Below are 25,993 nucleotides of genomic sequence, written 5' to 3' on the forward strand. Positions count from 1 at the left end.
ACGTAATGTAGTACCTGTTAGAGGTGGCCAGTTTCATTTTCTGGGGGTCGTAACATAAAGGGTACTTAAGTCTAACACCATGCTTAATGTACAGTGTTTAACTTAATACCGTAACTAAAAGCGTGCTAAGACTTGACAATCTTAACAAAACTTAGGCGATTAGAATATGATGACTAGAAAGCTAACAAAGAGTGTCTGAAAATTAGATTAAATGTAGAACACAGCAAGCACAGATTGAGGCAGGGGTTCACTACCGTCAGAGAGAGAGAGAGAGATGGAGAGATATAGACACAGAGAGAGACAGAGAGAACTGTTAATAACTTGGAGACATTCAAAAACAAAAACACTTCCTTTCGACCCTTGATTAAATTGTAAATAAGTATATAATAAAAGGTCTATGTAGAGTCTTTGCATACCGGCATTTGCTGATACATGGAGGGGGATTCAAAATTCTCTAATTTTTTGTTCTTTAATTTACATGATTTATGAGTTTCAATTTCAAGAAGAAAGACGTTCAGTTATCGTGCGATGTCTGCGAAAATGACAAAGCGAGTGAACATTTGTCAAAAGAAAAGAATAATAACAAAAGGTAACTGAAAACATCGCAGTCTCGAGTGATAAATAAAAGGTGTGTATTTACAAAAATAAATAAATAAATAAAAATAAATATGTACATAAAATAATATAAATATATATAAATAATTAAATAATTTAAAAAATAAACATAATCATACATTGGGGAGAGGGGGAGAGAGAGAGCTCCGTAAGACATCTTTCTTTTCAAGTGAAAATGATATAATATTTGATAGAATGATGTTGCCAATGTTTATAAAATTGTGACGATACCCCTCCCCCCCCCCCGCCCTCCACCCCCAAGTTCGAATGCACTATATGCTCCCAAATCAACAATTAGAGGACTTTAATTGTCTATCTCCCTTTCTTTTTCTTAATTATCACGTTTTACATATTAAATAAACATTAACTTTCTAGAGAACGATTGATGTGGAACTTTTTAATAAGGGTATAAATTCATGGTTATCACCGTTGTAATGCGAGATAACTCGTACGCACTTATGGAGAGATAACTCCTGCTAGCCACCCTGCAAGCGGTACCAGATAGCCTCGACCTCTATTTTACCTGCACTGTAAATAGTTTATCTTATTTTTAAATCACCTTGTTTTCCTCGCACCACCATGCGCCAGTACGAAATATCAGAAGTTCTGATCAGTACTTTATTGGAAGAAGAGAAGATCATGCAACTCTTTCTCTCTTGTGTGTATGTATATTGTGTTACATGTATATGACTATATATAAGTGTTCACAATGTACTTTCTTTTTGCCTCATGAGGGCCCTTAATTGGCAAATAAACAAATTGAAAATTGAAATTGTATGAGCACTAATTATATAATAATTGAAATAATTTAAAGCAACCACTTTGTTTACCGTTTAAAAATCTTTTCCAAGAATCTTGTTCAACGTGAATGTAGATCGCAATAATTCCGATTAAAATCAAACTTTCACTAGCCAAACCCCCGAACTCCGTCACTTTCGGGAAACTCAGCGATGTTTGTAAACGAATGCGATTGTGACGTCATTTTTACATGCTGAACAAATGCCGAGAAATTTTTACAATCAAGTTCAAGAATGCGTCAGACAATTACACGTGATCTATTTTATGTATCATATTTTATGTGAAATAGGTAAGTACTTTTTCTTTTATGCGCTATTCCATTGATACCTCGACATGTGCGTCGATATGCTCATTTTTACATGTCAGTCATATTTATGAAGGTCTTTGCCAAAGAATTATTATGGCATGCCATATGTATTGAATACGGTGGAATATTTTACTTATTCTTGATTGTAACACGCCATTTGATTGGATAAAAAATTTGCTTTATTGCTAGCGCTCTCGAGCGCTAGCAACTACGTTAGTCTATATTTCTGGAATACGCATGCTCGACTTTACGGTCGGGCATTCTGGGAAAACTACTGAAGATAGACTGTACGATGATAATTTCGTTTTATCATAAAAAATTGATATGATCTGAATTCTGAATTTCTTAATTTATTGTCTAACCTATGATTAAAAGTACAAGAAAATTTGGGTCATAAAATGCCAAGATTGTAGAGATCAACTGGTAAAACCTAGCCTTCCTTAAAGCTAACCATGTATACTACCTTCCTATATAATTCCGGCAAGCTCAGAGAAAAAAAAAAACAGGAAATCTTTCAGAGTTTGTCGGAAAGACACGAGAAGCGATTGATACAAAGCAGTAGCACTGATATAATTATAATTCTTTAATTTTTCATTTTTCCTTTTTTGACGGAAAAGCCCGAGTAATTATGATCCGATTGTTATTGCTAGCGCTCTCGAGCGCTAGCAACTACGTTAGTCTTTTTTACTGGAATACGTATGCTCGACTTCATGGTAGGCCATTATGGGAATACTACTGTAGATAAACTGCACCATTTCAATTTCGTTTTTTAATCTGAAAATACATATGATCTGAAGTTTCGCGTTTTGTTGTCTAATCTTAAATAAATGTACAAAGGGTAACAGTAAATGCCAAAACTGTACAGATCAGTTATAGTTTCTAAAATTATAATTTTAAAAAAACTAGCTATTTTTAACTATCTTCCTGGATCTTTCCGGCAAGCTCGGAATAACAATCTCGGATATGTTTTCCGAGCTTGCAGGAAAGGCCGAAAGGATGCGATTGCTACAAAACAGTACCACACTGGAATATTTTTAAACTAGGTGTTTATTGGTTCTACTTATCTCTTATTTTTCACTTTAAAATTGAAATTACAGTAAACTACAGAATGCTTAAAGCACAGTTAATGATTCATGTGAAAATGTGAAAACCCACTCAAAACAAAGCTTTGAAGTTCATTATTGTAACGTTTTTTGACTCTGGGTATCCCGAATTTAATCCAACAATAGCCTTTTTTATAAATAGTCTGATGAAAATTTTGTATTAAACACTGAATAGCTGAAACCTTCACCATTCTGAATTAAGACACATCCCCCAACACTACCTCCAGTGAACCACTGTGTCTTCCTATTAATAATTAGGGACGACCATTTGATTCTGAAGGGGGGGGGGGGGCTGGCAGATTTTGGAAATAAATAATCTGTCCTCAAAAAAGTTGACAATAAATAACTTTCTTTCCACGACCGGCAAGAAAATAAATAATCTGTCATTGACAATTGCTACTTAACCCCCCCCCCCCCATTCCCTCTTTGAACTTTTTGTTTTTTTGTTTTTGTCAAACTTTTTCAGTGAAGAAGAAAATGAATACTAGTAATCTGTCCTTGATCATCTTGAAAATAAATAATCTGTCCTTGACTGGCATGGAAATAAGTACTCGAAATATTTTGCTAGACCCCCCATCCAACTCCCCTCCTCAGAATCAAATGGTAGTCCCCTTAATCGATTCAGCAAATTAATCCAATAATTCAGATATCTAATTCTGTGGTTTATGATAGCTACAGCGCTAGCTCACCTATCTTTTTAAAAGATTAAGCTTGTATGTATAAAATGGGTTGCCTATACGTCACAATGACTGGCGTCAAAAACGTATCGATTCGCCTGATGTTGCATTTGAACTTTGTACAATTTGAAGACATTTTTTATGAGCAATCATCTTTTTCTTACACTAAATGAATGAAAATTAAATTATAAGGAATGAAGTTAATAGCTACCCAATTTATACGGTATAAAGTGGGTTGGATATGAGGCGCCGTTTCGGTATTTACTACCAAAAAGTGATATCACCTATTCGAATGGGTGATATCACCTATTCAATTGGTGACATCACCTATTCCAATAAGTGATATCACCTATTTGATTTGAATTGGTGATATTACCTATTCGAATAGGTGATATTACTTATTCGAATAGGTGATATTACCCATTCAAAATGGGTGATATCACTTATTCCTTTTGAATAGGTGATATCACTTATTCGAATTGGTGATATCACATATTTAAATTAAATAGGTGATATCACCAATTCAAATAGGTGATATCACCTATTCGAATAGGTGATATCACTTAATCATTTTGAATAGGTGATATCACCAATTCAAATCAAATAGGTGATATCACTTATTCGAATAGGTGATATCACCAATTGAATAGGTGATATCACCTATTCGAATATGTGATCTCACTTTTTGGCAGTAAATACCGAAACGGTGCCTCATATCCAACCCATTTTATACCGTTTATCACCTATTCAAATTATTTATGAAATAACAGCTGCTCCCAAGACTATAGCCTTTAATTCGCATTTACTTTCACTTTCATTTTTATAACTTACCATTCTTGGAGACAATGGATTACAGCTTCGCATTTAGTTTTAAGCACCCCAGAAGAATTTATAGTTTATTTTGCTCACAATTTATATTTATACACTTATCTATCGTGTATACTATAGGAAAAATTGTGAAAAACGAATAAGTATTAACTGTTCCATACGGGAAATGCCACACTTTACATAATAAAGAGAGAAAGGTATGCCACTCTGTTGTACCCCAGCTTGGTATGATTTATAAAAATATAACTTTACAGGGGTCGATAACATAAGGTATTTAAAATGTCTCAATTACAGGGGAAAACGGGGCAGCCCGAATTTGCTTGGTTCCAATGGAAATCTAGATACACTCTCTACCATCGGCTCATACATTCACCTCTGTCGTTGGCTCACGTATATCACAGTGATGAGCACAAGAAATAGTGCATTTTTTTAATTTCATTTTAACTACATTGTTATGAATTATTTAGTATCGGATGAGTACACTACATTATTTGCTACACCGATTGTCTGTATTCTAGTTGTGTTCTACTGTATTATTATGCTTATTAATATGTTCTGTATGGGCCTTTACCAATTACTGTAATTGTGTTTGTGCCAATAAAATATTTGTATATTTGTATTTGTATTAATGTCTGGGCTAATGATACTCCTTAAAGATAGATATTTACTAAATAGATCAAAACTATTGGTTAAATTTGAAATAATCCTTGAAATGTTATGTTTTTTACGTTATGTCAAAAATCCTGACGCGAGCCCATTGCAGAGGTGTCTGAGAGAGGAACGAACGATAACTCTGCATAGGAGATTGATCTAGATAGTCTTTAGCAAGGATCGAGCATTCATTATTTATTGTTGTAAGAAATACAAATAGGTGATATCACATATTCGAATAGGTGGTATCACCTATTCATTTCCAATAGGTGATATCACCTATTCGAATAAGTAATATCACCTATTTTAATAAGTGATATCACCTACATGTATTCTATCACGATATCACCTATTCATTTTGAATGAGTGATATCACTTATTCGAATAGGTGATATCACTAAATGGCAATAAATTCCAAAACGGTGCCTCATAGTTGGAACAGTGTACGCTTTTTTTATAAACCGCTTCGCGGTTTATAAAGCGTAAACTGCCCCAACCCACTTTATACCGTATAAATTGGGTACCTATTAAATTCATTCCTTAAATATTTTACTTTTCGTCTCAGTGCTCGAATACGCTACACGTTTAAGATAACGTAGCGTCATGCGCGGATCTAGAGGGGTGGGGGAGGGGGGGGGGTATTTGCAGAGTTATAAAAAGTATATAATGAAGCAAATAAAAAATTACTTTGGAAACCCCCTCCTTTTTTTTGCAAGTCAAGAAATTTTTGGGTAAGACTAATTGGATTGGGATGGACACCACCCCCCCCCCCTTAAAAAAAAATTCCTGGATCTGAGCGTGGCGTTATATTGTAGAGGGCCCTGGGGACGGAGTTCGGGTTCATTGGGCGTAATGTAATGATACGCGTTCTATTTATAGTAGTTTTGTTACTAAATGTACGTAGCAAACAAGAAACAAATCAAAAAATAATTCATCAGTAACCTGGCCTGTTTTCCGCTTATGGTGACGGAGTTTGGGTAGAGAGAGAGAGAGAGAGAGAGAGAGAGAGAGAGAGAGAGAGAGAGTAGAATTTTTTAAACACATTCCTTTTTGCCGGCATATACATGATCTGTACATGATCTAAGATTATTGTCGACATTGAAGCGAACACAACTTTATATGGTTACTATCGGTCTTGACTGAAAAGATCTTTAATTTAGGTACAGATTCGAGGATATGACACACCGTGTTTATGAAGCGGTAAAACTATAGTCCTCCCGACTCTCTCGGGTTAATGTTTTTTCGTTATTCTCCTTATCGCAAATCTACGGAAGCCCGTTGAGGCCAGTTCAGAGAAAGAAATATTTTTTATTGCGTTTAAACGCAATAATTATTGCGTTTAAACGCAAAACATTGCGTTTAATCGCAATAATTATTGCGTTTAAACGCAAAAGATTGCGATTAATCGCAATGTATATTGCGTTTAAACGCAAAACACTTTGCGTTTAATCGCAAAAGATTGCGATTAAACGCAATCTTTTGCGTTTAAACGCAATACTTTTGCGATTAAACGCAATACTTTTTGCGTTTAATCGCAATAATATTTTTGCGTTTAAACGCAATATTTTTTGCGTTTAAACGCAATAATTTTTGCGTTTAAACGCAATAATTTTTGCGATTAAACGCAATACTTTTGCGATTAAACGCTATACTTTTTGCGATTAAACGCTATACTTTTGCGATTAAACGCAATAGTATTGCGATTAAACGCAATAATTTTGCGATTAAACGCAATAATCTTTGCGTTTAAACGCAATAATCCTTCCTTATAAGGATTTGCTTTGCATTTAAACACAATGATACTCTAGTTTCAAAATCAAACATGAATTAGTCAAAGCTTATAATTACATGTACTAGGACCCGACACTACAACTTTAAGAAGATCCGATTTGTTCTGTGTCTTTTTGCAAAATTTTCCAGTTTTTGAAAATTGTAATAAAACAATGGCATCCTAACAACATGATTGTCTTAAATGTATTAGAACCCAAAACTCTTAATGAAGTCTCTGTTCAATTGCTTACGTGTATCATAACTTATAGAGAAAATTTCAGTGGTATTAATAGCACTTGTCAATTTGATACATGTAGTACACATCGATCAATCTGTTTTCATTTGATTTTGATTTTGACCTCATATAAATCCATCACATATGTTCTTGTGTTTACTGTATGCAACCATAGGAAGGGTTATGAATGTACATTGAAGTCTAAATACTTAATCATGTTGTACGTAATTCCAACATTTCCTCAGTCCTTTCCAAAAATCCCTTTATACATGATTTAAACTTGTGACTGCAACGTATGGGACAGTTTTTTTTAGCAGAACAACTGACCGAAACTTCATTAAAAATGTAGAGAATAAGCTTAAGACATGTCTCGTTCTTAGGATTCCTTTGTTTTTACAACCCGACATTTTTTTCTCCTCTATAAATTCTTATTAGTGATTTACCTTTCAGAGAGTGTTTGCTCGGAGAAATCTGATTCTATATAGACAACACACAATTTCCTAATAAGTAAAAAGAGAAAGAAATAAGAGATATAAGTATGCGTGGGTCCATTGTTCTCTGCAAGGTTTGATACAAATGACTGCCTTTAAACACAAAGATTATTGCCATTGAACTCAAAGATTATTGCGTTTAAACGCAAAAAGTATTGCGTTTAAACGCAAAAATTATTGCAATTAAACGCAAAAGTATTGCGTTTAATCGCAAAAGTATTGCGTTTAATCGCAAAACTATTGCGTTTAAACGCAAAAACTATTGCGATTAAACGCAAAAGTATTGCGTTTAATCGCAAAAATTATTGCGTTTAAACGCAAAAATATCATTGCGATTAAACGCAAAAATGATTGCGTTTAATCGCAAAAGTATTGCGTTTAAACGCAAAAGATTGCGTTTAATCGCAATCTTTTGCGATTAAACGCAAAGTGTTTTGCGTTTAAACGCAATATACATTGCGATTAAACGCAATCTTTTGCGTTTAAACGCAATGATTATTGCGATTTAACGCAATGTTTTGCGATTAAACGCAATAATTATTGCGTTTAAACGCAATAAAAAATATTTCTCTCTCTGAATTGGCCTCAACGGGCTTCCGTACAAATCAGATTCGGTTCAAAATTTTTAGGCATATTAACTATGTTGAACTTAATTCACAGAAAGACAAAAAAATGAAAAATGTTACGAATGGTGGCATTTATGAACTAAATTGAGCAGTTAGATGAATCGGTATCCGTATTTGGTTTCTACATTTATAACTTAGTACTAGATTTCACCGTTTTCATGGTTTTTGAACAGATGTCATTATCATACATAATGTTGTTCATATATTTATGTATACGGAAACTAACTTTAACGCAGCAGATATGCCCAAGAAGTTTAAGCGATCCCTTTTAATGAAATGAAGAATGTTATAATAAAACAAGATGTGTTTGTGAAACACTGATGCCCCCGTATGGCAGCTTATGGCGATGGTTAAAGTTTCTCAAATGAAAGTCAAAATCCTGGCCAAAAGATAAAAAATGTTAAATTTGAAAGCCCTAGCACCAACCATTCAAAAGTTATGGCCAAGGTTAAAGTTTTTTGAAAGCAGGTCAAACTCCTATGTCAAGGTCAAAGGGTCAAAGTGGTTGGTATCCAAAGAGAGGCCTTGTTACAAGGATTACATATGTGAAGAATGAAAGCCCTAGCACCAACCATTCAAAAATTATGGCCAAGTGTAAAGTTTTTCAAAAGTAGGTCAAACTCCTATGTCAAGGTCAAAGGGTCAAAGTGGTTGGTATTCAAAGGAAGGTGATGTCACAAGGATTACATATGTGAAGTATGAAAGCCCTAACATCAAACATTCAAAAGTTATGGCCAAGGTTAAAGTTTTTCAAAAGTAGGTCAAACTCCTAGGTCAAGGTCAAAGGGTCAAAGTGGTTGGTATCCAAAGGAAGGTCTTGACACAAGGATTACATATGTGAAGTATGAAAGCCCTAGCTCTAACCGTTCAAAAGTTATGGCCAAGGTTAAAGTTTTTCAAAAGTAGGTCAAACTCCTAGGTCAAGGTCAAAGGGTCAAAGAGGTTGATATCCAGAGGAAGGTCTTGTCACAAGAAATACACATGTGAAGTTTGAAACCCCAAACACAAACTGTTCAAAAGTTATGGCCAAGGTTGAAGTTTTTCAAAAGTAGGTCAAACTCCTAGGTCAAGGTTAAAGAGGTTGGTATCCAAAGGAAGGCCTTGTAACAAAGAATACACATGTGAAGTTTGAAACCCCAAGCACCAACTGTTCAAAAGTTATGGCCAAGGTTAAAGTTTTTCAAAAGTAGGTCAAACTCCAAGGTCAAGGTCAAAAGGTCAAAGTTGTTGGTATCCAAAGGAAGGCTTTGTAACATAGAATACACATGTGAAGTTTGAAACCCCAAGCAATATCTGTTCAGAAGTTATGGCCAAGGTTAAAGTCTCATAAAATTTTGCGAAAGTGGGTCAAACTCCAAGGTCAAAAGGTCAAATATGATGGTACCCAAAGAAAGGTCTTGTCACAAGGAATACACATTTGAAATATGAAAGTCATAGCTCCAACCAATCAAAAGTTATAGGCAAGGTTAAAGTTGACAACAGACAGACAGATAAACAGACAGACAGACAGACAGGACAAAAACAATATACCCCCGGGATCTTTCGATCCGGGGCATAAAAATCGCAATGCGGAACATCCGGGAGTCGAAAATCAAAAAGACCTTAGGGTATTATATACGCAACATTGTTGTCATGTTATGTATGCATGAATGTATTTCAAAGCAGAAAATGTGCCTGACAAGTATGAAGCGGTTCTATACAACAGAATGGGCAATATCAATAGAAAACCTAGAGAATCGGGAGTCAAAAGGCAAGCGGTAAATCTAGTCTTCCCGACGCCCGACGGTGTGAATTAACTTTTTATTTATTTATTTTAAAGTTTTTCCTTTCTTTTTTCTCTTTTTTCAAATTATAGTTAATTATACAATCGTTTCTTTCTAAATTCAAAAGCTTTGTATCGGAAGAAATTTGTTATCTAGAACATGTTTTATGTAATATTCTATAATTTTCAAGCTAATTAAAATATCATATTTTATATTTCATTTTAGCCACATCTCTTGGAATTACGTTTGCTTTTTTAATTATATGTTTACCTGAACGAAATGCAATTGATTAAAAAAAAAAAAAAAAAAAAAGACCATGCACACGAATTATGAATCATCTGGTTCATAACTTGTTCAACCAAGCCTCTATCTTTACTCCTCACTAAGATATTAACAGTGGTGAAGGAGAAACTTCAAGAGTACTGTGCAACAATATATTCGAGAAGTGGTGTAAATCAGATGTGGATACTTAAAAATTCCAAGGAACTTTTGGAAAATTTGAAATCACAAGATTTTACCAAAATCAACCGCTTAAAAACTTACGACTTTTCAACTTTGTACACAACCATTCACCACGATAAATTAAAGTCCAGGCTTTTTGATGTCATTGACAGCTGCTTTTTCAATAAAAATGGAACTCGTAAATATACTTACCTCGTCATTAGTCATTTGCAAAATTATTTTGTTAAAAAACATTCTGATTGTTCACACAAGTACTCTGAAGTTGACATTAAAAAGATGCTTGAGTTTCTGATTGACAATATCTATGTGGTTTCTGGAGACCAGGTCTTCCAACAATCTATTGGAATTCCCATGGTACCAATTGCGCCCCGTTATTAGCAGACCTTTTTTTGTATTCATATGAAGCAGAATTTGTCCAAAATCTTTTATGTGAAAAGAAGAAAAAACTTGCTGTGGCCTTCAACTCGACATTTAGATATATCGACGACGTATTGTCAATTAACAATAGCTATTTCCATTCTTATGTCGATACGATATATTCTTGTGAACTTGAGATAAAAGATACCACAGAGTCTGACACATCTGTTTCATATTTGGAAATTTTACTTGAAAAAGACGTTGATGGTAATCTAACAACCAAGCTTTATGATAAACGTGACGACTTTAACTTTTCAATCGTCATCTTCCCTTACTTATGCAGCAATATACCTTCATCACCTGCATACGGGGTATATATCTCTCAGTTGATTCGATACGCAAGAGCATGCTCTACATATGTACAATTTCTAAAACGAGGTAAATTATTGACAAATAAGTTGATGAAACAAGAATATCAGCTGTCTCGTTTAAAGTCATCATTTCGTAAGTTCTATTGTCGATACAATGACCTTGTCAGCAAATACAATTTATCATTGAGTCAAATGCTGACTGACGTTTTTCACACTAATTGTTAGGCCATTATTTACACACTGAATTGTCGACGGATTTTTCCGTTATTTCCCGATCATGACAAGGAGCACACGGCGGGTGTGACCGGTCGGCAGGGGATGCTCACTCCTCCATGGCATCTGATCCCACCTCTGACGTTTGGAGGTCCGTGTTTGCTCTGCTCCTATTTTGTATTGATTAATGGACTTTTGAGCTTGAATACTGTTCGTTATCTCCATATATTTCACTAGTAGTATTCCCAGGCACAACAAAGTTACTATAGCTTGGACTGTATATCTCTTCACTTTGAACTGTATCAGATGATTAGGAATTTAATTATTTTACCCAAGCTGACACTGCTAAAATATAACTTAAGTTACCGAAGTGATAATTGTATTAAATAAATTTTCTATGATTAAAAATGTCTTAAGGAAGCTGACTTAAAAATCACTTTGATGTTATGGGTTATTATAGAATTAATTTTTTTTTTTTTTTTTTTTTTTTTTTTTTTTGATAACACCATGCAATTATTCCCACATTCACTGAAATACTAAATCCATCTTTTGAGAGAAAATATCTTCCCAATTAATATCAATATTTTTTTGATTATCTTTAATATCTTTAATATCTACGAAACCTGACGTCTCCGTTATATATCAATGTCCGTCTTTGGTTTTCGCATTTATAACAGAGTACTAGATTTACCGCTTTTTGGCAGGTGATACTGCTGATTCAGTATTGAATACGTAAATTTGTTAAGGTTTTATGTATTAATGAATTCATTTAAACTTAGGAAAGGTGCCTGAAAAGTTTGAAGAATTTCTGTGCACCGATAAAAAACTAAAATCCGGGACCGTCGGGAGTCGGGAAGACTAGATTTACCGCTTTCCAGTCAGGAGGAACTAGTCCGTGTTTATTTTTAACTTGGAAAATCCCGTTTATTTTTATCGTAGGTAGCGTCCAGAGGTGAGGTTGGTATTCGTATTGGAATACGGGTAAAATAATTTTTTGTTAACTTAGATGCTCGTCTGTAATTTCTAGGGGTCCGTCTATAATTTCTTTATTATCATTACATAGGCCTATGTCTTGTTCAAAATTGTATGTTTTGTTTTTTATTTAAAGAAACACGTAATTTGCTATTGTGGGGAGGCCTTCTACAGCTGTTCTATACGAAAGCAATTATATTTTGTTCGTTTTGTATGCTTAGTTTCACTAAAAAAAATTATTATTACGATAAGTCATTTATCTGAAGTATGATCACAGGCGCCTGAAGTGTGGATCGATAGCCCCCCCCCCCCTTTTTAATAAAAAAAAAATGTAGAGCTTATAATTTCTCAATAATATAAAATTCCCCCATCAATCACATCCATATGTCGTTCTATGCAAGCAGATTGTACCTTTTCCTACGTTGAGAGAATGGCCTTGTACGGTATAGTAAAAATAAACGTGTATTTAAACAGAGAACTCTAGAGAACCCTAAAGAACTCAAGGTTTATTTGGTCAATTCAAATAAATTTTTTGCATAATTGAGTTTATTTTTTCTTTATAAATCATATTCTATCTATAAAATCAATAACATGGTGAATTTTTTATGGTTGTTTTCCCTCGAAAAAAGTTGAAAACGTAACACCATAGATTAGTGTAATATTTTATGTCATCCCGATCCCGACTGAATTTCAAATACGTTGTTGAAATAATAATTTTACCACATAATTTTACAATTCTTTTTCACATTATTTTTTATTTAATTTTATTTTTTAAGTTATATAGAACTCTTATTCATTAAATCTGGCGTAAACTTATTTGAAAAAAATAATTAAAATAACACAAAGTATGATGAAGTCTTCATACATTAGTATTCCATTGAAAATAAGCATAACACCTGGCATAATATTCTTTTTTAAAAATTTTATTTTGTTTTTGTATGATATATTGGTTATTTAAAACATAAATATTTCATTTACAAACAATAAATAATTAAAAATCATTAGGGTTCTCTAGGGTTCTTTAGAGTTCTCTAGGGTTCTCTGTTTAGTAGTACCCAATTTTTATTATACCCTACAAGGCCATTCTCTAAATGTAAGAAAAGATACAATCTGCTTGCATAGAACGACATATAGATGTGATTGATGGGGAAATTTTATATTATTGAGAAATTATAAGCTCTTACATTTTTTTTAATTTAAAAAAAGGGGGCTATCAATCCACACTTCAGGCGCCTGTGGTATGATTTTTGATTTTTATGCCTGCCCCCCCCTCCCCCCGGTAATCGAAGATTAGGGGGCATATAGTTTTTGCTCTCTTTTTCCGCAAAAAATTTAACCTTGCCCATAATTTTTGATTGGTTGGAGCTATGGCTTTCATATATCACTGATGTATTCCTTGTGACAAGACTTTTCAATATTGGGTACCATCATATTTGACCTTGACCTAGGAGTTTTACCTGGTTTTGCAATTTTGCAAAATTTTATGCAACTTTTACCTCGACCATAACTTTTGAACAGTTGGTTCTAGGGCTTTCATAATTCACATGTGTATTTCTTGTGAGAAGGCCTTTCCTATAGAGCACCATAATATTAATTTTGACCATTTTACCATGCCCTTGATGTTTGACTTACTTATGAAAAACTTTAAAGTCAAATATGGCATATTTTTTATAAGTTCAGACTAACTAAATTAAAAGATCTTTCTATTTGTTTTATTACTTTATATAAAGAAAGGACTTTCCTGTAAATTACACAATTTAAATCAATCATGTTTCAGAGATATTAGAAATTTAATACAATAAACAATTTATTTACCGATTCCACATTTAATTAACAGACACAGTTTAAAATCAATTTAACTATGGAAACATGAGGTTATTCAAGTTCAAAATCAGTGAAAATTTTAATTTGAACGTAAATAACATATATCACATTTATCTACACTCTGTCTCGTATTTTTAATTTTTAGCTGCTAGCTCAGATACGTCATAAGCTTTAACCTTTTCCATATCTTTTCATGGTTGCTGCTAGGGCTTTCATATTTCACAGGTATATTCCTCAAGACAATTAAGACCTTACTTTTGGTACCAACATATTTGATTTGCATTGGAGAAAGTTAAACCTTCACTTAAGTTGCCATACTGGGGCATTAGTGTTTCACAAACACATCTTGTTTTTTGTTTTGTTTTTTTTTTTTTTAATAAAATGAGAATAAGTGAGCTAGCATTTGATTTCTCATGCAATCACGAACATTAATATAAAAAAGAGGCTGGGTACATATTACATATTAATTTCATTGCAGATCGTAAATAAGAAGTGAATATTTTAAACAAGAGACCCATTGGCCCCATCAAAATCAATGATTTACATGGGAATATAAGAAATTTCTTGAAATATTTCAATGCAAGCATCCCCAGGTAGTGCAGATTCAAATTTGTTCAAAGTATGGCCCCCAGGGATAGGGTGGGGCCCCAGTGGGAGAGCAAAGTTTTACATGTGAATATATAGGAAAAGTGTGTTAAAAATCTTCTTCTCATTGACAAGTATATAGCATGATATGATTAGTGATATCCTCAGGTATTTCAGATTATAGTTTGTTCAAAACAATGGCCTAAGGAGATGTGGTGAGGCCACGAAAAAGTATCATACTAAATGTAAATTTCAAGAGCGACAGGGCCAAATCAAACCATAATGATATTAAAACATTCATAATTTCTATTAATTTTTTTCTTTCAATTATGGACCTTGGGTTTAGGATTGGCTAACTTGGGTAGCAAATTTCACTGTATGCATGTCTATAGGAAATAAAACATTTTTTTTAAAAATCTTCTTCTCCTTAACTGCAAGGCAATGTAATAGTCATATTGAAATTGAAGCATTTCCATGTTGTGTGGATTCAAGTTTAATAATCCTATTTGTTTGGGGCTAGGATGGGAACAAAGTATCAGAATATAGAATCCATTTTTTTTTTCATGGGAATAAAGAGGGAAAAATCTTTTAAAATCTTCTATAGAATGGAGAAACCTGGAATGGGACTTAAAGCATTGTGGTCTATATGGGCCTCTTGAGTTAATTGTACTCATAAAATGATATTTTTTAAATTTTATATTTATACTAACATGTTATTTCATTTTGTAGTTACTTCTTTCTTTAGCCAAAATGATCAAGCTGAATCAGTAATCGATGTTGACCCCCCAGATAACTCCTCCCAACAGTTTGTCCTCTCAGACTCCTCCAGGTCACCCAGAGTTTGTAAAAATTGATGAGAAGTATATGTGTATCCTGTGTAACAATGTCCTTAATGATGCCGTACAAACCCTGTGCGGGCACCGACTCTGTCAGGCGTGTTCTGACAATTACCTCCAGGGTGGGGGCAACAGACAATGTCCTTACCAGGAGGAAATGTGTGAAATGCTGCAAAAAGAAGGGGTGAATATGCTGAATTTGTGATAAAATTTAATGTTCCTAAGAACAGTATTGGTTAATGATGTGCTATTAGTTAAACATACTAGGCATTAAAATGTCTACTAGAAAAGTAAAGTTAGATATTGAAAACTTGAAGAAAATTCATAATGCTGATAAAATATCTTTTTTTATTTTCTATATGATGAATGTTAAGTACAGTGACCTTGCTTAGTTATGGCATGTTATATTGTGGTATAGATTTGGCTTATGGCTAAGACTTTTACTTTTTCTTGGTTTCCAGTTGTTAGTTACTGTAAATGTAATACATAAATTATACACTCAAAATTTAGCAGAATCCTCCTCCTCAACTAATTAGTGCAATCATAAAAGCACTTTTGAGTAATGAAAATGACAAGTTTTAGTGTAAATCATGTATTAGCATGGACATGAGTGAATTAGTGGACATGAAGCTGCACCAAAGGCACTAAAATCACCACTGAACCAAGTACATTTACTGTAACTCACCACTTTGATCTATAAATAATAAAGTGGAGAAAATCTCAATTCAAAATGAAAATCATCAAGTAATCACTATTAATTTTAAGTATGGCACTTAAAATTCATTATAGAAAAATCATTTTGATTAGGAAAATATGGTAGCATTGAAAAATATACACAGTTTTAAATTTAGACCCAGAAATAACAATTTAATTTTTTTTCATATGTGTTTGTTGTAGATAATACCAGATACCAGTGCTCGTAGAGAGATACGACAGCTGAAGGTCTACTGTCCAAACAAACTCCGGGGGTGCCATAAAATTGTCAAGTGGAAAGAGCTAGAGGTCTGATGTACTGAACAAATATATACTTAGTGTGCCTTATAATTTTTATAACTGCGTTTTATGTGTTTAAGTGAAAATGGTGTTACATGTAAATGGTAATCAGACCTTTTTATTAAGGATCTGGGCATTTTTATTCATTTACTTCAATTTTAATCAAAATCTACTTTCAGAAGCACATAGAAGAATGTCCACATGAACCATTATCCTGTCCATACAAGGATTGGGGATGTCAGGAGATGGTGGAGAGAATGAGTTTACCTGACCATCAGCTGGTCTGTCCATTCATCCCAATACAGTGTGAACACTGTGGACAAACCATTCCAAAAGAATCATTACCGGTATGCCTTAATAGTTAAAGGTTCTCAGTTTTAATCACTTTGGAATTTTTGAGATGCATGCAATAGTGATGTATAGGAATACTTTGTTTAATCATTGGCAACCTGATTAAAATCAGATCCTTTGATTCACTCACATAGATCGCTACACAAGGATCTGAAGAAACCCCATTTAGGTTCATCTCCTGGTGATCTTTCTAATGAAAATATTCATTAAAATTTTGACCAATCAGAGAGATCGTACTTATGCGAAATTCAGGAAAATGAATGTAGTAGTGAAAGTAGCCGTGGAGAAGATCTTATCGTTTTGTACAAAACAAAGAGCTATAAAAAACAAGGCAAAAGCAAATACTAAATATAATTCTTTACAGAAAAGACTGGTTGTTCAATTGACAGGCTACGGAAACCAGGTCAGAATTTTCCATACGTGTATCCTCAGGGATTTCACTTCTGTAACTGAATTCCAAAATACTTCTAAATTCTTGGAAGCAAACGTTTGATTGGATACTGAAAGGTCACCAGGAGATGACCCTGAATGGGGTTTCTTCAGATCCTTGTGTAGCGATCTATGTGAGCAGATCAAAGGATCTGGTTTTAATCAGATTGAATCATTGGGTATTTTGTAGATGGCAAAAATAAGATTCCTCATAGAAATAATATAAGTTATCCAGGTCCAATCAAGGGTGCACGGGGATTTACCCCAGGTTTTATTCCATACACCCTGAAGCCGAAGGCCAAAGGATGTATGGAATACAACCTGGGGTAAATCCCCATACACCCTTGATTGGACCTTGATAATGAATTTATTTCCTATGTACCCAAATAAATTCTTTGTAAACAATTCCAATCAACTGTGTTTCAATGTCCTACAATGCATCATGACATCATATTATTGCTTTTTATCATAGAGAAACTATGCATTGTGATGTCACATTTTTTTTTTATCCCCAGCTCAAGTTGGGTGTACGAAAATTTACACCCAACTTTGTAACCAATCAAAGCTTGTGTAACAAGCTACATAGGAAATAATGATATTTAGGAGATTAAATGAATACATACATAAATGAAATGCCCAATTATTTTGATGGACAGTTACTCTTTTGCATATTGATAAAATTACAAAGTTAAAGTAACTCTTTTTTTATGTAGGAACATGAAAAAGAAAACTGTATGAAAATTCCCATAAACTGTGAATATGGCTGTAATACTGGCCCATTTCCAAGAGATCAGGTATATTAATTTTATATCTTATATTTTCAATATTCGGTTGTGTACATATAGATTTCCAATATTCTGTTGTGTACATATTGATAATCTTTCACCACAAATACATGCAAGTGTAGCTCTTGATACAATGTGTATCCTATGACAACCTCTGTTTATATCAAACACCAACTGCAAATACTTATGTTGTGAATTTTTATCTATCAGATATTACAGCATCAGGAAATCTGTCCAAAAAAGCCCCGGATTTGTAAATATGCTTCTGCAGGCTGTACATTTCAGGTAACAACATTTAATTACAGATAACAGTTGTCCCCTTTTATAAGTAAGATGTTTTATGCAGTATTTTGCTAACATAATAATTACATGAACATAAAAAGATTTGAGAAACTTAATTTTAAATGCCTATAAAAATATTAATTTTTTTATGTTGCAGTTTAATTAAAATTCTGTATTGCTCCTTATTGTGATGATGTTGCATGAAAAGCTCAATATAAAGCAATCATCAATATAAAGCTATCATCAGTATAAAGCTATCATCAATATAAAGCTATCATCAATATAAGATGGAGTTAAGATCTGTGTTACTTAGATTGTACTATAGGGACTTGCTGAAGAGGTGGTGTTACTTAGATAGATTGTATTGTAGGGCCTTGTTGAGGAAGTGTTACTTAGATAGATTGTATTGTAGGGCCTTGTTGAGGTGGTGTTACTTAGATAGATTGTATTGTAGGGCCTTGTTGAGGTGGTGTTACTTAGATAGATTGTATTGTAGGGCCTTGTTGAGGAGGTGTTACTTAGATAGATTGTATTGTAGGGCCTTGCTGAGGAGATGGTGGTACTTAGATAGATTGTATTGTAGGGCCTTGCCGAGGAGGTGGTGTTACTAAGATAGATTGTATTGTAGGGCCTTGTAGAGGTGGTGTTACCAAGATAGATTGTATTGTAGAGACTTGTTGAGGTGGTGTTACTTAGATAGATTGTATTGTAGGGCCTTGCTGAGGAGGTGGTGGTACTTAGATAGATTGTATTGTAGGGCCTTGTTGAGGTGGTGTTACTAAGATAGATTGTATTTAAGGGCCTTGTTGAGGTGGTGTTACTAAGATAGATTGTATTATAGAGCCTTGTTGAGGTGGTGTTACTAAGATAGATTGTATTGTAGAGCCTTGTTGAGGTGGTGTTACTAAGATAGATTGTATTGTAGGGCCTTGTTGAGGTGGTGTTACTAAGATAGATTGTATTGTAGGGCCTTACTGAGGAGATGGTGGTACTTTGATAGATTGTATTTTAGGGCCTTGCTGAGGAGGTGGTGGTACTTAGATAGATTGTATTGTAGGGCCTTGTTGAGGTTGTGTTACTTAGATAGATTGTATTTTAGGGCCTTGTTGAGGTGGTTTACTTTGATAGATTGTATTGTAGGGTCTTGTTGAGGAGGTGTTACTTAGATAGATTGTATTGTAGGGCCTTGTTGAGGAGGTGTTACTTAGATAGATTGTATTGTAGGGCCTTGCTGAGGAGGTGGTGTAACTTAGATAGATTGTACTGTAGGGACATGCTGTAGATGTTGTTTTACTTAGGTAGATTGTATTGTAGGGCCTTGTTGAGGAGGTTTACTGTAAATCCCTTATTTTATGCGAGTACTTAATATCGCAAAATGGCCCAAGGGCATCAAATCGCGGGAACAATAATTCGCGAATCGGTGATTTATCTAGAGATTTTACATACATTGTACATTACAGCACCAGAAAAATAAAGGCGAGTAATTTTATTTTGTGAGTGGTGCTTCTCGCGTAATTACGCGATAATTTATTCCTTGCGTATATTTAGGAATCTACAGTACTTAGAAAGATTGTATTGTAGGGCCTTGTTGAGGTGTTGTTACTAAGACAGATTGTACTGTAGGGCCTTGTTGAGGAGGTGTTACTTAGATAGATTGTATTGTAGAGCCTTGTTGAGGTGGTTTACTTAGATAGGTTGTATTGTAGGGCCTTGTTGAGGAGGTGTTACTTAGATAGATTGTATTGTAGGGCCTTACTGAGGAGGTGGTGTTACTAAGATAGATTGTATTGTAGGGCCTTGTTGAGGTGGTGTTACTAAGATAGATTGTATTGTAGGGCCTTGTTGAGGTGGTGTTACTAAGATAGATTGTATTATAGGGCCTTGTTGAGGTGGTTTACTTAGATAGATTGTATTGTAGAACCTTGTTGAGGTGGTTTACTTAGATAGGTTGTATTGTAGGGCCTTGTTGAGGTGGTTTACTTAGATAGATTGTATTGTAGGGCCTTGTTGAGGAGGTGTTACTAAGATAGATTGTATTGTAGGGCCTTACTGAGGAGGTGGTGTTACTTAGATAGATTGTATTGTAGGGCCTTGTTGAGGTGGTGTTACTTAGATAGATTGTATTGTAGGGACTTGCTGAAGAGGTTGTCATACTTAGATAGATTGTATTGTAGGGCTTTGTTGAGGTGGTGTTACTAAGATAGATTGTATTGTAGGGCCTTGTTGAAGAGGTTGTCATACTTAGATAGATTGTATTGTAGGGCCTTGTTGAGGTGGTGTTACTAAGATAGATTGTATTGTAGGGCCTTGCTGAGGAGGTGGAGGAACATGAGAGACAGAACCAAGATGTACATCTACAACAAGTCACGTTACAAATGGCTAAGATTGATCTACACAGTATAGACATCAGAAGAGAACTTCAGGTTTGGATCAGTCTGTGATTTATCAAAAAAGCTTCTATCTCCTTTAGCAACTAGGGATACCTTTTCTTCACTTTCATGAAAAGTTTATCACATAGTTTTAAATGACCTCTTTTATTAGGTGGTGTATTTATGCTATGCTAGAAAATGACTGGACTCTTATATGTATAAAATTGTCCAGACATTACTTGTAGCTACAGGCTCTTGTTGTGAGATTTTAAGACATGTGAGATTTTAAGACATGTGAGATTTTAAGACATGTGAGATTTTAAGACATGTGAGATTTTAATACATGTGAGATTTTAAGACATGTGAGATTTTAAGACATGTGAGATTTTAAGACATGTGAGATTTTAAGACATGTGAGATTTTAAGACATGTGAGATTTTAAGACATGTGAGATTTTAAGACATGTGAGATTTTAAGACATGTGAGATTTTAATACATGTGAGATTTTAAGACATGTGAGATTTTAAGACATGTGAGATTTTAAGACATGTGAGATTTTAAGACATGTGAGATTTTAAGACATGTGAGATTTTAAGACATGTGAGATTTTAATACATGTGAGATTTTAAGACATGTGAGATTTTAAGACATGTGAGATTTTAAGACATGTGAGATTTTAAGACATGTGAGATTTTAATACATGTGAGATTTTAAGACATGTGAGATTTTAAGACATGTGAGATTTTAAGACATGTGAGATTTTAAGACATGTGAGATTTTAAGACATGTGAGATTTTAAGACATGTGAGATTTTAAGACATGTGAGATTTTAAGACATGTGAGATTTTAAGACATGTGAGATTTTAATACATGTGAGATTTTAAGACATGTGAGATTTTAATACATGTGAGATTTTAAGACATGTGAGATTTTAAGACATGTGAGATTTTAAGACATGTGAGATTTTAAGACATGTGAGATTTTAAGACATGTGAGATTTTAAGACATGTGAGATTTTAATACATGTGAGATTTTAAGACATATGAGATTTTAAGACATGTGAGATTTTAATACATATACAATGAAGTTCCTATTATTAAGATACAACAGATTGAAATTTAAGGAAATATAAAGCCAAGAAGAGGAAATGAAATATGTACAGTTTAATTTTAGGAAATGGAAAGAATAAGACAAGAGGCTCAGAAACAAGTGAGTGAAGCAAGAAAAGAAATAGAGGAATTGAGGCAACTGGCTGATGATATCAGGAGACACAGTCGGAAATTTAAGGTGAGCTCATTATAAACAAATTCAAATGATAGTTGAGAAAAATATGAGCCTGTAAAAAAAAAAAGGACACATCTCTAAGACTTTGAGGTGAAAGAAGCTGTTTTAAAAATAATAATGAATTTTCTGGATCCCATCTTATCTAAAAATTAAAGACCCACTGTAATTTCTGTGAACAGATTGATGTGGTGGAATTGACGGAGCGGATTATCCATGCAGAGAAGCAGGTGGAAGAACTAGCCCAGCCAGAGAGTTACAAGAGAACAATCAGTGATGTGAACATTCTGAGGGAGAACATCCGGAGTTTGAAGGACCGTGCTAATGAGCTCCTGACACTCCACTCATCAGAACAGGGAGGAGCTTCTGCAACTGCTACCCCCGCCTCCTCAGGTACACAACATACTGGAATGCTCTAGGTTTTTGTCAGTTGCAATGATATTATACAAATATAAGCTTTAGTGTGTTGAAAAAATATTTTAGTTGAGTTAGCTGTTATCAGAGTGAGGATCTTTTGTATGTCCACTATTGTTCTCTTTACAATCATGCAGTGACTCCTTGTGAAACAAAACATACAGTCATATTTGTTGTCGCATGGTGGTGCCAACTTGTCCTCATAGCTACAAACTTTCACTGTTTTGTCATTTAAAGGGGCCTGGGTCCCGTTTTATAAAAGAACTTACGACTAAGACTAAAAACTTTAGTTGACTGTAAAATCTTACAAAACGTATGTTTCTGTAAAAAATTGTTTGCATAAAAGTGTCTTTCTAAAATCTTTTCAAAAAGATTAAAACTATTTTCATAGTAATTCTAAAAGGAAAGTTATTTACATAATAATATTTTGATCTTAGTCGTAAGTTCTTTTGTAAAACGGGGCCCTGGACACAGTTGCATTGCTGTTTTGTTTACAATTTTCTATTTCTATTTTTATTTGAAAAATAACTTCAGTTAAATGAATTGAACTTAGTACATGAAAATTGTTAAAATTCAGTGACAGCATTCTTCATAACATATGGGGTCATGGAATATGCCTGCAGAGCTGTTGTTGTTCATAATACGGTGTTCACTGAAATGTTGTTCATTTCTGTAACATCAAACATCTGTATTTGTAAACATGGTCTTGAGTTCTGTAATTGTTATTGTTTACATTTTACTGAGTGTGTTCAATTTGTAAAGTCTGCACACATCACTGAGCACAGACTGACAATACTGGTGTGTTAGATTTGCTTTCTCACATTTCTACTCTGAATTTTCTGGATTACAGTTTTAATATTTTTCATTAATCCACAACTAATTTTTTTTCAATTATTTTTAAATATTAAGGATAACATGTTTGTCAATCAAATGCAAAATTTGTAGTTTAACTAAAAATTTGAGAAAATATCAATTTCAAATCCTTTAAACATACATGTATGCTCAACAATTTTCTTTTGTGGTTTTGGATTCAAATGTCCTATTTCCAAGATTTTGAAGCTTGTTTTTTGTTGAAAGTAACAAGTTTTTGTGACTTCATCCTCTGAAAGCTTGTGTACATGTAAGTTGGTGCCACACAAAGGATATCCATTATTTAAACTACAGTGTCCCGATTCAGAAACATATGTAAGGATTTATCATTCTGTTTATCATTCTCTTACACATGTATCATACATGTTTATGTAGCTGAATCTAAATTTAACACATTTGAAGGTCATGCACTATTTAGCACTCTCTATATTTCTACATTGTCTCCTCAACAAATTTTATATTTTGGTGGCAATTGTGGACAATTGTAAGTGTCCTAAAATGTAGGAACAAAGATAGATGCCAGGATATATTTAAGGCTCCCACTAAAATGAATATAGTAGATTTATAGTATTAAATGTCATTTTAATCAAATGTAAAATTAATTAAGTTTTACATTATTCATAGATCCATACACAGACGTACAACAACAAACACGATCATTAGGACTACAGGATGCCAGATTGGCTGAGTTAGATCTGCGATTTCAGATTTTAGAGACCATAAATTATGAAGGTGTATTATTCTGGAAAATTACAAACTACCGTCGAAGAAAACAAGAAGCTGTGTCAGGGAAGACTCTCTCCATTTATAGTTCACCGTTTTTTACGAATCGTTATGGATACAAAATGTGTGCTCGAGTTTATCTTAACGGTGATGGAATGGGCAAAGGAACGCATTTTTCAATTTTTTTCGTTGTCATGCAGGGGGAATATGATGCCCTGTTGCCATGGCCATTTCGACAGAAAGTGACGTTCCAGATTATTGACCAGAGTGGGAGTAGAAGACATTTATCTGATTCATTTAAACCTGATCCAAGTAGTTCTAGTTTTAAACGCCCACTAGCAGAAATGAACATAGCTTCAGGCTGTCCTTTGTTTGTCAGCCATTCTATCTTAGAAACTTCTGGTAATTATATAAGAGAGGACACATTGTTTGTTAAAGTTATCGTAGATACTAATGGACTTGTACCTATTTAATACTTATTAAAATTTTTAAAATAATAATATTCAAAATAAATACATGTATGCTTAATTTTTTTGAAAAGACAATAGTATCTGGGGATGCTTGCATGATTTATACTGTGGCACTTTAAGCTGTTCTTGAGAATATTTTTTGTCCCCTGCTTTTGCTAAAAGCATGGGGTATAGGGGAAAGGAGGGATATTAATTTGGGTCTACCCATCTATCCATCTGTCATTGTCTTGGCGTGTAACACTTTAGTTGCTAGGCAGTATCTCAAAAAGTCCTTGACCCCTAATGATTATGAAATCAAAAGGCAAGAGGTCAAGATAGGCAATTCATATTTTGCATAAAATGGTTTCCAGATAATAACTTTATTTACTTTTGCCATGAAATTTCAGATCATAAGTTCATAACACTATGAATGACTTAAATATTCTATGAGGTCACAAATTGAAAATATTGCATAGTTTCCAGATAACTTCTCTTTGAGCTCTTGAAATGAAACTTGAGGTGATGAAACTCTCTAACTGAAGAAAGACACCTATTAATTTAAAGGCCAGAAGTTGAAAAGTCAGTGTTCTTTTTTTCTCTATCATTCTGTATTGTTTAAGTCTTCCACTCATTTTCTCCCTAAGTTGGAGACATGAATTTTTTGAATAACCTTATTTCCCTAAATATACCTATATATTAAACTTTGACTTCCTTGTTTTGGCCACACCTTGACTCTGGGGGCCATAATTTGAATAAAAGACAACATGACTTAAACCTTTTTGGTCCCTACTCTTGGGTATCTATTGGAACAATGCAACAGAAAACAGAAAAACCTGTTTTCATCCATCACACTTATGGTATACAAAGTTAACTTTTTGAATTTTCTCATTTTAATTCAAATTTTCATCAATTTTAAGGCACATTTTCTTTCAGAAATCACTGAGAGACATTATAATACCCTGGACCACTGGTTCCGAAACCCATATCAAGTATCAAACCTGTGTTCAAAAATTCATATCAAACAGGAAATAACTTTAAGGAAATTTTATCTCCATGAAAATAACTTTGTTTAGAAGTTAATTAACTTGCTGAAATAATAATACAATTCATGTACTAAAATTTAACTTGTTTATAATGACCTAAAATTGTTAGATTTTAAAGAAGGTACGTCATGCAGGAAACATTCTTAAATGACTTCATGTGAACTACATTATAAATGGAGTAGGATTATGGGGCTACTCGGGCTGATATGTCATATGATATGGATTAAAATATGTAATATTCTCTATTTATCATGGCCCTTCTATTCTCATGAACAAAAAATTCGAAATCTCTCAATAAATTCCAATGTAAAACTTTGATCCCCTATTGTAGCCCTACTATACTGGGGATGCTTGCAGACCAATATTTTAATTATATTTATGAACCTGTTGTTCTTCATTAGAATTTACTTAAACCATAGTTTTTAAGGTGTTTATCTATTTTCATCCTTCATAACATTAACATTTGAACATTTCAGCTTCTTCTCTGAAACCGCTCAACCAATATTGGCATATAGCATCT

The 25,993-nt window shown here is 33.8% G+C and overlaps 1 protein-coding gene across 1 annotated transcript; it reads left to right on the plus strand.

Moving 5' to 3' along the window:
- Window positions 1–1,182: 1,182 nt before the first annotated feature.
- LOC133181758 (TNF receptor-associated factor 3-like) lies at window positions 1,183–24,489 on the plus strand. Its single transcript, XM_061316343.1, has 10 exons — window positions 1,183–1,277; window positions 15,378–15,668; window positions 16,382–16,486; window positions 16,657–16,824; window positions 17,971–18,051; window positions 18,253–18,327; window positions 20,628–20,747; window positions 21,867–21,980; window positions 22,157–22,367; window positions 23,883–24,489. The coding sequence occupies exons 2-10, from the start codon at window positions 15,423–15,425 to the stop codon at window positions 24,452–24,454; spliced, it is 1,692 nt and encodes a 563-aa protein (XP_061172327.1). The 5' UTR covers window positions 1,183–1,277; window positions 15,378–15,422; the 3' UTR covers window positions 24,455–24,489.
- Window positions 24,490–25,993: the final 1,504 nt, after the last annotated feature.

Source organism: Saccostrea echinata, unplaced genomic scaffold (genome assembly GCF_033153115.1).
Source record: "Saccostrea echinata isolate AGI-Se365-2 ecotype Australia unplaced genomic scaffold, CSIRO_AGI_Sech_v1 ptg000009l, whole genome shotgun sequence".
In the NCBI taxonomy this organism is placed as follows: domain Eukaryota; kingdom Metazoa; phylum Mollusca; class Bivalvia; order Ostreida; family Ostreidae; genus Saccostrea; species Saccostrea echinata.

What these genes read in the sequence shown, in the direction of transcription:
- LOC133181758 (XM_061316343.1), top strand. Translation starts at nt 15,423, where the DNA reads ATGTTGACCCCCCAGATAACTCCTCCCAACAGTTTGTCCTCTCAGACT. An exon ending in AAATGCTGCAAAAAGAAGGG is followed by an intron (nt 15,669 to 16,381) that starts GTGAATATGCTG and finishes TGTTTGTTGTAG; the next exon opens with ATAATACCAGATACCAGTGC. An exon ending in GACACAGTCGGAAATTTAAG is followed by an intron (nt 21,981 to 22,156) that starts GTGAGCTCATTA and finishes TTCTGTGAACAG; the next exon opens with ATTGATGTGGTGGAATTGAC.